Below are 14,241 nucleotides of genomic sequence, written 5' to 3'. Positions count from 1 at the left end.
AGCAAGCTGGTGCCCACTGTTCACATTTGTGCCCACTCCTCCTTCCTTTGCCAGACCAAGAGGAAATAGACCAGAGTCCTGGAATAGCAGTACGTGGAAACCAGAACTCGTGGTTAGTTTCTCTCGAGGTAAGCCACAGGAACCTGTTTCCTCTTGGCTTGATCTCACTATTTGTTGGGAGAGAAATTAACCACAAGTGCCAGTTTTGCACACAATGCCAAGAAAGTCAGTGCTCTGCTCTGCTTCCTCCTGGCACGGAAAAAGGGAGCAGGAGCAACCTGAATGGCAGACAACCAGTCCAGCACACTTCCTCATTCCCAGTAAGCCGGATGTGGGAAAACTATGGCCTTCCAGTTGTTACTAAACTATAACTCCCATCAGCCCCAGCTAGCTTAGCCAGGGATGATGGGAGTTGTAGTTCAGCGACATCTAGAGGGCCACAGGTTCCCCACACTTGTGGTAAACCACAGATTGTTGAACTCTGGTTATGTATGAATCAGGCCATGGACATTACTGAGAGGGTATCATGAGTCCCCACCTATCTACACCAACACAGTCTCTTCTCTTGGTTTCCCCTCTTCCCCTCTCTATCTCCAGCACTTGAGTGATTTTAACCTACATTGTTGGTTTGTTTAAAAACTTCTGTCTCCCACTACTTGCAGCAAGCCCAGCATCATCACATTTTATTATATGGGGAAAGGGATAGCTAAGAAAAAGCACAGCCTTCTTCCTTGCCCTGAAAGGATCCCTAGAGCAGAGGTTTCCTTCTAAAGCTGCTATCTGGCTGCACAGTTATGTAGCTTTTCAACTGTGAATGAAAGCAAGTCAGTGGATCCCGAGGAACTACACCCTTGGGTGTAGACGGAATTAGTTACAGAAATCCCAGGGACACTTACAACTATCTTTGAGGAGGCTCAACAGCTCTGGCAGGAGAGAGGAGGAGGGCAAAGCGGCCAGGGAAACAAATTATAAATCCTGTCAGCTTAATGCCGCTCCCTCTGAAGTTGTCAGAGGAAAATCAGGAAACAATTGATTTGTAAAGCATGCACGAATCCAATGTGGATTTGCAAAGGACAAATTATGCAGAGCCAAAAATAATTTCCTACCTTTGACAAAATAGCTCATTTCATAGAAAATGAGTAACACGGTGGAGATATCATTTGAACTCGGCAACACGTTTGGCATTAGTTGAGCCTGACTTTCTTGCAAGTAAATATCTGGACTGAAAAAGCAGTCGCCTGACATGGAAGGTACAACTGGCAGGAAAGGAACGTCCAAAGACAGGGGTGTTGCTAGGATTGAGATCAGTTTTGTGTGAATTCCTTGGAGGAGGGAAGAGAACAGTTCCAGTCATAGCACTTGAAGCAAAAGGCTTTGAAAATGCTGTGGAGGTTGGAATTTAAATCCTGTCTCTTCTTAGTAAACCAGAACGTGAAGCCCTGAAATTGAATTCAGCCATGTCTGGAGTGGAGGGTGAGCAAGTAATTCTGACTTCTGCCCCAAAAAGAACTTGTGAAAACACTCCTGCTCTCTCACCAAATATGGTAATAGCCCAATAAGAAATGCCAGCAAGTGGGCAGCTCATCCCCCCCCCACTTCTAACAGTCCACATTGTTATTGTAGATTCTACAGAAACAGCAGCCCGCAATGGACACACAACGGATGTCTTGGCGTTTGTCCTCAGTGACAAATTCAGCCCCAGCTCTGTAGCCTCCTTCCCAATGGATGATCATGCTGGTCACATACGCTGCCAACCAAACCCATGCAGAGCTTGTCTGAGGCTCAGAGCGGGAGCCTTATTCATGAGACTTGCCACCATGGCAGCAGCACCTAATCTGAACTGACGCTACATGCTAGTATGCAGTAACGCTAGTCCAGATTTTTACTATCAAAGCCTTGCAGTGCATAAGGACAGACATGGGCATTTCACCCTTGGCCATTTTGCCCAGTAAGTCCTCAGTCAGCTGGGAGGCATGGGGCATTCTTAGCATAACAGCGTAAGTCTGGCTAAGCCCTCTGTGGCCTGGGGCAAGTGTACCTGTCTGCCTTCCCCCCCCTCTGTGTGGGCCTGACTCTCCCCATTCCTAAACCCATCTCTCAGGCTGGACTGTCTTCTGCAGAGGTGTTTCTGCTACTGGATTGATTCTTCACCTCACTCACACTTGGGAGCCTTTTCCCACAGAAGCCCCATTGGCCACAGAACCAAGCCTACAGGAGAAAGGATGGCAGAGAAAGCATTTACACTGGGGAGCAATTCACCACAAAGCTCAGGACACACAGAGGACCTCCCCCTCCACACACTCAACCTTCATGATGACCTTCACTCAAATGGCAATGCTTTTCACAATGCTTTTGAAAAAGGGGGGCTGTGCATCCAGCGCACATCTGAGAGCCCCAGCAATGAAGACATAGAAACCGCTTTCCATGCAGGTTCCTCAGCTGTCCCTATCTAGCCATAACACAGGACCAGGGCAGCTGAGGCCCAGTCATCGTCAAAGAGGTAATCCTCTATCTGAGACCCACAACTTCATATTGCAGGTGCTGAAGTCACATTCCTCCACACACAAAAATATATTCCACACAGTAAACTACCATGTGAGGGAGAATTTTTTTCATTTCTTTGTATGAAGCAACATTCAGTCATGAGAAATTTAAACTACAGATCGGGGCTTCTTGGACTAAATGCTTCTCCATACAAAAATTAATAAACTTCTCACACAGAAAACTAGTAGGTCAGGGAGAATGCTAAGCCTGAACATGATCATGCATGCGCCTGTGTGAAATGAGGTCTGCTCATACCATAGGACTTCCCCCTCTCCTTCCTTTCATGCACCCTCTAAATTTGTTCTAGGTTTTCCCCCAACCCCCCAGAGCAGATTTAGAGGGTGAGGGTTGCATGAGTGGACCTTGTTCCATGCATACAACAACTTACAGTGGTACCTCTACTTACGAATTTAATGCGTTCCGAACACACATTTGTAAGTCGAAAAAATTTGTAAGTCGAATCCCATAGGAATGCATTGGGATAAAAAATTCGTAAGTCGAAGCAACCCTATCTAAAAATTCGTAAGTAGAAAAAATCCTATCTAAACTGCATCCAAGATGGCGGACAGAGCTCCATTTGTAAGTAGAAAAATTCATAAGTAGAGTTATTTGTAAGTAGAGGTACCACTGTAGTTGAATTCTGCCTCATCTCCCTGACATGCTAGTTTTCCACGTGCAATTGGGTTTTTTGGTGGGGTGGAGAGATTTCCTTGTGAGTCCCCAGCTGCATTCTACAGCCCAAACCAAGGTTTTCCACCCCGGCAAAAATTAGACTTGAGAGAACAGCATAAGCCACACAATCATCTCTGTAGAAAAGAAAAATGCCATTCATCCCTTTTCACTCACAAAAGCACTTAAGCCAAGGGACAAAGTAAATGGGACAGCAGGAGAGCCATTAGTTTAGATCCAGGTCTCCCCTAATCAAATACAAAATTGAAGGGTCCTGTATTTTTTATTTTTTTTAAAGCAGCAAAAAGAGAACACCTGTCCATAGTTGTTTCCTTAAAGGCTCTTTTCTTGTCCAATTCATTCCAGTTACACGAAGGCAGCTGAGTGGGAGAAAGATCCTTGGCAAAAGAGAGGCTGATAATGCCTGGCGGTTTTCAAGCCTCATTGCCATGTAGGGACAATTTATGGTGCTGGCAATGGGGCGTCCCAGTGCATAGGGAGGGAAGGGTTAACCCTAACCCTTCCCCAGAATTGATACTCTCCCCAAAATGCATGGAAATCAGGCTTGAAATCAGGCTTCCATTGTCCCCGATTGGAGGCTGGTTTTATTATCAATCACTGTGCAGTGGGGAGGGGAGAGAGGAGGAGCAGAAGGCTGTGGGCTGAATGGGGAGACCACCATGGGCCACACTTGGCCTGCAGGCCAGTAGCTCCCCACCCGTGGGCTGCTGGGAGATAAGCAAGGGACACCCCCCTTTTGCACTAAAAGAAAAGCTCCCCAGCCCAGCTCTCATAGCATATATGTATATGATTGGAACAGACCCCAAACCGCAACAAATGGGGCTGCTACCATCAGGTCTAGATTGGCTCCAAGAATATGCAGAGCTTCCAACATGCACCTGGCCAGGATGGAAGAAGCCACTTTGGGGGGGGGGTTGGGGGGAGATGTTTTAAAGTATTGTAATTTTTTCTTGATTTGTTTTATGTGTTTGTAAACCACTTTGGGGTTTCTTTTACAATCAAGTGGTGTGTAAATTTCATGAAATAAATAAAATAAATTCTGCGGACCTACTGACTTCCACCTGTTAGGGATGGGGAAGGGGCTGGGATGCTGAATTGGAAACACAAAGGTCCTCTTTCTTCTGCCCTCTTCCTGATAATCTAACTCAGAGGCTCCCAGACTTATTCAGCCTTTTGAGGGGAAAAAATTACTCAGTGCCTGGGGCATAGGAAGGGGGGGTGGAGGGGGCGGGTCGCCCCGGGTGCCACTCTGGGAGGGGTGACAAGATGACCCCTGCCTCCCCCCAGCTGTAGAGCAGCCAAGGGCATGCGCAGTCCATATGGGCATCGCTCACGCAGTGTCCGTACGGGCTACCTCTCGCACTGTGACTGTATGGGCTGCCACACATGTGCAGTCCGTACGTTCGCCGCACAGGCGCACTCCATACAGGATAGCGCTCACGCGGCAGCCCCTACAGCCGCCGTGCATGTGCGGCATTGCATACGGAGTGCGCAGATGCAGGAGGGGGTGCACCGCCCCAGATGCTGGAGAGGATTCCTCTGCCACTGTCAGTGCCCCTCTGACAGCTATGGGGCAGGGCCAGCACCACAGCCTGCCTGCCATTGGCCAAATAGGCAGACAAGCTGCAATCCACTTCCTGAGCCTGGCTGAAGCCAAAAAGCGTTCACCCATGACTGGGAAAACCTCTCACCTCCAGCATGACCTCCAGACCCAGGGGAGGCAATGTTGCCGTCCCACAACAGCAACTGACCTGGCAGTAAGCGTCATTACACAACAGACGAAACATGTACGAACGGTTTTTCAAAATTTTCTTGCCTCTCTTCTTTCCTTATGCTTCCATCACCCCCTAATTTTTATTCAACGTCCCCCCCATTGCACCTGAGGCTACTACTGCCCCCTGGATTATTCCAGCACCCCCCTGTGGGGGTATCGCCAACTTTGGTAATCACAGATCTAACCCTTGCTTCTTTTGCACAAAAGTGCTGACAGGACAGCTCTTCCATGCCTGCCTCCCAGGCCTTGAGAGCTGTCCTTGGTGCTGAAATTGCCTGGAAGCGCAGTTCCATGCAATCTGTTTTGCAACAAGCAAGCAAGCCAGTGTCAAAAGAAGTATTGGTCTCAGCGGGGAAGGGACAAGGAGGAGGGGCTGACAACTCCTAAACTCGTCAAATTGTATTCAAAGCACAAAGATGCCTGAAGAAACTGTGTCAGTAATGGCAATGTGATCTAGTAGAAGGATTTGTCGATTTGGGTCTTGAAGGCCAGGGGTCAACTTCTATCACAGCCATAGATACCTGGATGGTTGCGGTAAAGTTGCTACCTTAGACCTACATTTCTGTCCAAATCATGGAATTGTTTGTACAGTCCATATCAACAGAGAGGTTGTGAGGCTGGCAGGAGGAAGCGCTGTGAACTTGTCTGCACACTAAAAGCACTATAGAAATTAGAATATATATTTAATGACTCACAAAATATATTTAATGACTCACAAAATGTAAAATATGTGCAGAAATATGGTCATAAAGGCAAGGTGTAGGTGAATGGATGGGTGAGTGCCAGAATCAACAGCTGGGTATAACCCCACCTTTCTTTTCGATGGTCCATGCTTCCTTCCTCTTTCTGTCTTAATTTCCGCAAGCTCTGCACATCTACACCTTAAGTGATGCACATCTCTGTAGACTTACATTCATAACCCTAACCCTAACCCTAACCCTAACCTTTGCTTCCTGATTGGTTACGGTTGGCAAAATTTGCCCCTTTCATTAGCGTGAAGCATGTTGGGGGCTAACCATCCCAATAGGTCTGAGGGGAGGGTGAGGATTGGATTAATGACTGCATAGAGAAATAGTAGTACTATTTCTCTATGCAGTTTCTAGGGGGCATGGCATTTAGGGAGCTCACCGGGCACCAACAAGCAGGTCCCCCATCTCTCTTACCTACCTACCCCTCCCTCCCAGTTTCCAGATAGAATTGCTCTCTGCTGCACCAAAGACTTGGGGGAAGGGAGGAAGGCAGACTGAGCTGGGAGGCATTATTACCAAAGGTTATGTGATAATATAAAAGCAGAGATAAATGCCTTGAACAGGGCCCTGAGAAACCAACAAGAATTGTAAAAGAAATACAAATGCAAACTGTCTGGAAAAAACCAACCACATGTTCTGACACAACAAAACATGGCCAGAATGCATCACCATCACCACAAGCTCTCACATTTGGGAAACATGCCACAAGCAGCAGTAGTAAACCCCACCCTACCACTTCCCAAAACCAGATGCAGGTGGAAAGATACTGATGCCATCACTACTCACATCCTTTGGGGAACTCGATGGACGCTGCTGGATCACAGAGGAGCAGAACCAACGGCCAGAGCATCAGCAAACCAGACGGCATTGAAGCCATTTCACCTGGCACCCCCGGCCAGGGCCTCTCACCAACTCTGGGCAGTGGTGCAGCAAAAGGGGAGCAAGCAGCATGCACCCCCCACTGTGGCTTGTGGCTGTGGGAGGAAAGAGGGAGGGGGAGAGAAAGAGACCGTTAGTGTAAAGAAAAAAGGGTTCTGTGTAATCATGATTGTCCCCCTCCCCCACAAAACATCCTTTCCCCCCAAGGACGACAGCGCAGGCAGCAAAAAGGAGCTGGAGGGGAGAGGGAGTTAATGATGCCTTCTGTGTTTCTTTATTTCCATCAGCCTTCACTCCAACTTGTTGGAGGAGCATGCTGTGTGTACAAGTGGGTGAACCACTAGCCCAGCATCCCCAGTCCCAGACCGCCCCCACCAACAAAGCAGGATTACTAAAGAGAGAAGGAAAGAAAGGAGATCCTGAAATCAAAGTCAAGGCAAGATGTAGCAGGTCTTGGCCTAGGGTGCCGTGTATTTTCAAGGCAGAAAGGAAAGGGGAGGGGCCCTTTTGTTCAGGAAGGGAGGGTGGGTCACGAGAAGGCAGAGCGGGTGGGGGGCGGGTGAGTGAGGAAAGGTTTATGGGGGCTGGCGGCTGAAAGAGAAAGAGAGAGGCAGTGGTGGATGGGGAAGAATAGTGGGTTGATGGATGGAGATAGCAATGTAGGGAGGATGGGAGAGACAGAGGAGAGAGAGAGTGCAGAGGATGGAAAGAAAGCAGAGAGATAAGAATATATTATTATAAATGGAAAGATAAACAGATACATGGAAAGGCAGAATTCTAATAGTTCACACTGATGCTGTGCTCTTTAGCCACTGATTGTCAATTTCCATACATCTCTTGCCCTTCTCCTGTAACAGATATTTCTGATGAATGGAATTATTTTTTTTAAGCAAGCAAACTGTGCAATGCAGTACAACCTCATGTTCCGTAGCTCCAGAGGTTCTACTGACATCAAGATATGGATGTGCTAGAGAGATAGATTTTCCTGATTTTTCTAGCTGCATCACTTGCATTGTACATTGGGCAAAGTCCAGACAAAGGAATCCCAAGAAACTGAACTCTCCATGGGGCATGGTGGGTGTGCGGGTGGGTATAGCTTACACAATCTGTCTTTTTATAACAAGCCTATTAAAATCTTCCAGATGAAGGAGTTTGCCTAAGAGAAGCCTGTAGATCTTCTCATCTTCTGAGTCAAACGCAGAGCTTATCAGCCACACATGGAACCCCACTGGTAGGCTGAACAAACCTGGCTTTGCTGCCTACCTGGAGCTGCATAAACATGAATATTTTCTAAACAGCCTGCCAGGCCATAAGACATGGCTGGCATCTGGTTTGGTCAGACATAAGTTGCGCAGGCCCAGCCTAATGTTATCTAATGGATTCACAGCAGATGGAAACATTTGAGACAGAGACTTCCCAGCTCATGCTCTTAATCAGCATGACGCCAGGAGTGCATTCAGATGTGGGGAATATTCAATCCATTTTCCTAATTATAATGCCAGTACTTCCGTCTCATTTTGTAATGCTCCTTTCACATCACTGAGTGACTGGACAGTCCTATGTGTCAGGCCCCCATCTGATTGTTCTGATATTACTAGCTAAAATCCTGTAATTCTGACAGGTGATATATGTGTAGCAGGTTCTGCCAATCAAGGGGTGAAGGGCTTCCCCATGACCCAGATGAATGAATGGCAGCCACTTGTGTACAGTATATGGAAAAGGGTGCATTTAGAGACACCACTGAGATCGGGTCTAAATTTGCTCCCTGCCCACGTAACAAATATCAGGCTTATGCCTCTCTATTTAGCACTATCCAGAGCTAGCCTTCCTGGTCACTTTAAAGCATGGATGAGGAACCTATGGCCCTCCCATCAGCCCCAGTTTAGCATGCCTAGTGGTCATGGGTGATAGGTGCTGGAAGCGTGACAGAAAGCTCAGAACTTCTTGACATTTTGCAGAAGACGTGTGCTTGTGACTATTTTTTGCACCACTTCCCCCAATTTTAAATTGCCCCGCATGAAGGCTGGACTTTGCCCATGCACACAGGACATTGTTCCAATGGAGATAAAATCTATACAGCAGAAGCACTCTGTGGGCCTGCCAGCACCCTTACAACCAGCCCTCCATACAGGAGGGTTTTTCTAGGCCAGCAGCCACACCCAAAAACCAGAGGCTCACCCCCCCACACACAGTGAATCTAATGCATACATTCCAGCATGAACCCCACTGACTCACAAATACTTTTTTGGGATGGTATTTCCACCACTGCCATAACTCATGAATAGAATAGCTGTTCATTTTTCTGTTGGCCATAAAGAGCTGCTTCACAATGAGTCAGAGCATAGGCCCAAAAAGCCCAGTCTTGTGTACTTTGACTCACAGAAGCTCTGCAAGATTTGAAGCAGTGGCTTTTTCCAGCCCAGAGCTTCTCCAACCCTTTAGTTGGTGATGACGAGGACAAAATCTGGGACCTTAGGCATGCATAAATATGTGATCTAGCACTGAATTTCTGCAAATGTAGATTACAGGATATGAGGATGGAGACAAATTTCCTAGCAAATGGAATTTTGGCCAAAATCTAGAGCACTGGCGCGGTTAGGATGACATCTGAACCAGCCCTGGAACCAGTTTGCAGAAGGACCTAGTTGGGCTTCAGGGACAGCCCTGGATTGTGCTTGGTTTTATTTTATTTCTAAATGAAATAAATTTAGGAGGAAAAAAACAAAATGGTGTTAGATGCTGCATTGTGTGCCCAGAGCCCTCTAACATGGCAGCAGGACAATGTTATCATCTATCTTGCACTATGCCATGCCAGAAGCCTCAGATCACATGAGGTGTGTGTGTGTTGAATGCTCAGAGACCTCCAGCACAGCAAGCTAGAAATGAAACATCAACTTCTTCCTGTTCCAGTGGTGACCTCAGAGCATGCAGATTGTCACAGTATGGTCTGGCAACATCAACTGGGCACGTTTAGCTTCCCTGTATATGCCTGGAGTGCATTGTGGGACCCATTCCAGATTGTACAATCCAATCCATTGCTTGAGCGGTGAACAGTTTTTCCATTCCAGGCACTGCTAAAACTACCCAAGGTGAAACCAATACAAGTGACCATTTGCTGACTTATCTGCAACTTTCTGATGAGCGATGTGAACTGGTACCGTTCCTTGGCTTCTCTCTGAATGGATATCAAGTGCAAGAGGATAGTAGAATTGCCCCTCCTGACCAGCAGAACAATGCAGACAACAAAGCAAAGACACATGGACATGCTGGTGGCCAATGATTTGTTTGTAAATGGTTGCTGGCATTTCTTAAGAATGTAAGAAGATTCCTGCTTGTTGTTGCTTAGCTGTTTAGTCGTGTCTGATTCTTTGTGACCCCATGGACCAGAGCAGGCCAGGCACTCCTGTCTTTCATTGTCTCCCGCAGTTTGGTCAGACTCATGTTGCTGGCTTCGAGAACACTGTCCAACCATATCGTCCTCTGTCGTCCCCGTCTCCTTGTGCCCTCCATCTTTCCCAACATCAGGGTCTTTGGTCAAAGGCCCATCACACCCAACACCTAGAGGCCCGATGGCATGTGCTCCAAGTAATTTTCCAGGGACAGCTCCAGAATTTTGAAAGCCATCCTGGCTTCTGATTTGATCCCGGCATATCCCTATTTCCCCTGCTAGTGCCAAGTTCAGGGAGCTGGTACTTGTCCTGAGCAGCAGAGGCAACTGTGAAAGAGTATCCCGTTGCCCTCCATGGCATCTCCATAGCTGTTGCTGCCAAGCTCCCCTCCCCTTGGGCAGCTCATAGTGACTGATGGAGAGGGAAGGCTTTCACCATGTGATGTACCAGCTTTGAGGGGCAGGCAGAGGGCTGGGCCGCCCTGCACAGGAAGAAAAGGGCAGTGGAGAGAAGCAGGGCACCAGGAGTCTTATTCTTCTTCTTGTTGTTGTTGTTTTAAAAAAATGCTTTGTGACCCTGCATCTACTCTTGTCCCTTTCTAAAATTTATTTATTGGTGTGTGTTTTTCTTTTTGTAAATCTACCAAATAAAATCTGGATTTCTCAGGGTGGTACAGGGTATGTGTGCTATGTTTCCATTGGTGGAAACGCTCTGTTGGGGGGGGGACACAAAAAATGTGGGGTTGAGGAGGGTCGGCTGGGCAGGGGAGAGTGAGAAATGTCCCTGTTTTCATCTGAGGAATGTTGGTGGGTATGTGCTGGGAAGCCTGCATGTGTATGGCCCCTACATTCCCTGACTGCAACTCCCCATTTCCCTCCCATGTCTCCTGCCTTCCTCTATTCATCTGGCAATTACCAAGCAAGGGGCTTATATTGTTAGCACGGCAGGGGCTCAGTGAACAGCAGCCGGGATGCAGATGGAGCCAAGGGGGCAGCTATGGGGAGCTGAATAATTTAAGGGGGAGGGGGGGCAACCTGTCAGCTGAAGCTGCGGGGGAGGGGGCTCACAGGGGACAGGCCATGATTCTGATTATGCTACCCAGGAAGGTCAAGGCAATGCAAATAAAGGAGGGGACGAAAGAGGAGGAATCACAGGGTGTGAAAAAGAGAGATGTTTCTGATCATCCGTCCTGTTGAATCATAGGAGAATAGGCAGAATGCATGGGCTATGCTTACTTAGCCTAAAGAAGTGGAGATTATTAGGCACTGGGGTGGGGGGTGGAGAGAGCTACAGTGTCTCAAATGTCAGAGGGAGGGGGGAATAAGACATGATGGCTAAGGAAGCAAGGATTCCCTTATTGGATGAGGACAAGATGCATCATAGACCAGCCTTCTGTTTGCAACATCAGCCAGCAAAATGCTTCAGGGGAGACCCCAAGCAGGGTGTGGCTACTCCCATTGTTTATGCCCAGTGTCTAGGAAGCATGGGGGTAGACTGCCTCCAATCCTGGAGTTTCCCCTTTTAAAATGTTGATTTGTTGTGCTAATCGCCATTGATAGACCTGGTCATTATTGTATTTAATCTTTTATATATATATATATATGAAAATTCATTTAAGCTTAGCTTAGCTAGGATCCATCAGTGTATTGTCTATTTGCAGGTTATGTGTCAGGTGAAGAAGAACTTCCCCCAGTCAATCCTTTGCCACTTAATTTAATTGTTGTTGTTGTTTAGTCATTTAGTCGTGTCCGACTCTTCGTGACCCCATGGACCAGAGCACGCCAGGCACTCCTGTCTTCCATTGCCTCCTGCAGTTTTGTCAGATTCATGTTGGTGGCTTCAAGAACACTGTCCAACCATCTTGTCCTCTGTCGTCCCCGTCTCCTTGTGCCCTCCATCTTTCCCAACATCAGGGTCTTTTCCAGGGAGTCTTCTCTCCTCATGAGGTGGCCAAAGTCTTGGAGCCTCAGCTTCACGATCTGTCCTTCCAGTGAGCACCCAGGGCTGATTTCCTTAAGAATGAATAGGTTTGTTCTTCTCACAGTCCATGGGACTCTCAAGAGTCTCCTCCAGCACCATAATTCAAAAGCATCAATTCTTTGGCAATCAGCCTTCTTTTTGGTCCAGCTCTCACTTCCATGCATCACTACTGGGAAAACCATAGCTTTGACTATACGGACCTTTGTTGGTGACCCTAAATTGTAATTAAAGGTAAAGGGACCCCTGACCATTAGGTCCAGTCGTGACTGACTCTGGGGTTGCGGCGCTCATCTCACATTATTGGCCTAGGGAGCCGGCTCTATGATGCCAGCATGACTAAGCTGCTTCTGGCGAACCAGAGCAGCGCATGGAAACGCCGTTTACCTTCCCGCTGGAGCGGTACCTATTTATCTACTTGCACTCTGACGTGCTTTCAAACTGCTAGGTTGGCAGGAGCTGAGACCGAGCAACAGGAGCTCACCTCGTCGTGGGGATTCGAACTGCTGACCTTCTGATTGACAAGCCCTAGGCTCTGTGGTTTAACCCACAGTGCCACCCGCGTCCCTATTGTAAATAGGTGACCCTAAATTGTAGTATTATGGGAATAAGAGAGAGAGAGAATAATCTTTATCTGGAATAAGCTGTGAGACAGAAGTGAAGCCCCCTCCCCCACACTTCCTCAGTGGGATAGGAAAATGAAATTGGAAATTCTTTCCAACTTTTGGAAAGAACAAGCTAGTTCCACTTGGGGAAAGGGGTTGACCATAGAGCTACAACAGTATAGAATAGCATGCCACTCTGAACTTTTGTCACTGAACTTGAAAGCTTCTGTTTCCTGCCAATAAGAAGTTGTTCCCTCTCCCCTCTGTCTCTATGATTCCGCTCCAATTTACCCAGTATCAGTCTTCACCCAACGGTGTATATTCAAATTGTTACAAGAAAAGCTGTTCAAATGACACTGGGACTGGGAGTCCTTAGGGTGAACAGGATAACCCAACTTTCATTACTGCAACTTTATATCCTTCAGACTTGGGGGCGGGGGGCTTTTAGAAGTCCATTAATGTAAAACTGTAGCCCCATCCTACTTAATATAGTGGTACCTTGGGTTACAAATGCTTCAGGTTACAAACACTTCAGGTTACAGACTCTGCTATCCCAGAAATAGTGCCTCAGGTTAAGAACTTTGCTTCAGGATGAGAATAGAAATTGTGCTCCGGTGGCGCAGCGGCAGCAGGAGGCCCCATTAGCTAAAGTGGTGCTTCAGGTTAAGAACAGTTTCAGGTTAAGAACGGACCTCCGGAATGAATTAAGTTCTTAACCAGAGGTATCACTGTACTTGGAGAGCATACAGTGTCTCCATAGTTATTGCAACAAGCCCTCTGAAACAGGCCAGTACCCCCTGTAGTCATCATCGTCTGCCTAGCATATAATAGCCAACTAACTTTTAACACCAATTTCCCCCAACTAAAGAAACCAGATCAACAGCCAGGGAAGCCAGGGAGCCATAAATATGCTGCTCGACTTCAGTGTTCCCTAGTTTGAACCAACCATGTTTCTAGCGCTCATAATTGCTGAGACAAGAAACAATCTATGCCTAGTGGGTCAAAACTTGGAGGTGGAGAGATCCGTCGCCTGAACTCATGCCACAGGCTGCATCTCTCTGATCTCTCGCCCCCACCCCCACCCACCACAGCCATTCACAGCAGGATCATAGGGAAGCAGCCGGCTACCAGACATACACTATGGTGGCAGGAATCCTGCCAATGCAAACAGGAAACTGAGCTTGGCACAATTCTGGGCATGAACAGTGGTCACTGCCCCCCTGAGCTCATCACAGTGTTCTGTGGCAGATGGTTCCAGAGAACAAGGAGGAGCTCCCTTCACACAAAGGACTGCTAATATACACAAATGCATGCTCATGCACAGACCAGCCTGGCCTGAGCACCTCAACCTAAATTGCTCCAGATTCATTAACCTCTGGGAATTTGGATTACAATGTGAAGTCTGCTCAAAATGTATAGGGCACTATAACAGACAGAGCCCTATCGTAGTGAGATGGGCAACTTGGAGTGGAAGATTTTGGCTGCTGTTGATGGGCAGCAGAGTAGACAATATACAAATCTGACTCACAGAGCACAGTCCATTGGGAAGTTCTCCTGCACAGCTCTTGCTGAAATGCATGGGAGCTGTGCAAGGGCTGGTCGATGCACATGATCATCTCCCACTCATTGCAGTG

The 14,241-nt window shown here is 47.5% G+C and overlaps 1 protein-coding gene across 3 annotated transcripts in view; it reads right to left on the bottom strand.

Annotated features, from left to right (window-relative positions):
• Window positions 1–14,241, bottom strand: part of L1CAM (L1 cell adhesion molecule) — a 106,407-nt gene that overhangs the window by 72,060 nt on the left and 20,106 nt on the right. For all 3 annotated transcript variants that reach the window (XM_060268696.2, XM_088658320.1, XM_088658321.1), the window contains exon 2: window positions 6,544–6,731. In XM_060268696.2, the coding sequence (XP_060124679.2) occupies window positions 6,544–6,634 (91 nt within the window). In that variant the 5' untranslated portion in view covers window positions 6,635–6,731. The remainder of the gene's footprint in view (window positions 1–6,543; window positions 6,732–14,241) is intronic.

Source organism: Zootoca vivipara, chromosome 15 (assembly GCF_965207765.1).
Source record: "Zootoca vivipara chromosome 15, rZooViv2.hap1.1, whole genome shotgun sequence".
In the NCBI taxonomy this organism is placed as follows: domain Eukaryota; kingdom Metazoa; phylum Chordata; class Lepidosauria; order Squamata; family Lacertidae; genus Zootoca; species Zootoca vivipara.
The sequence above is the reverse complement of the archived record's forward strand: the minus strand, read 5'-3'. Positions and strand labels throughout refer to the sequence as shown.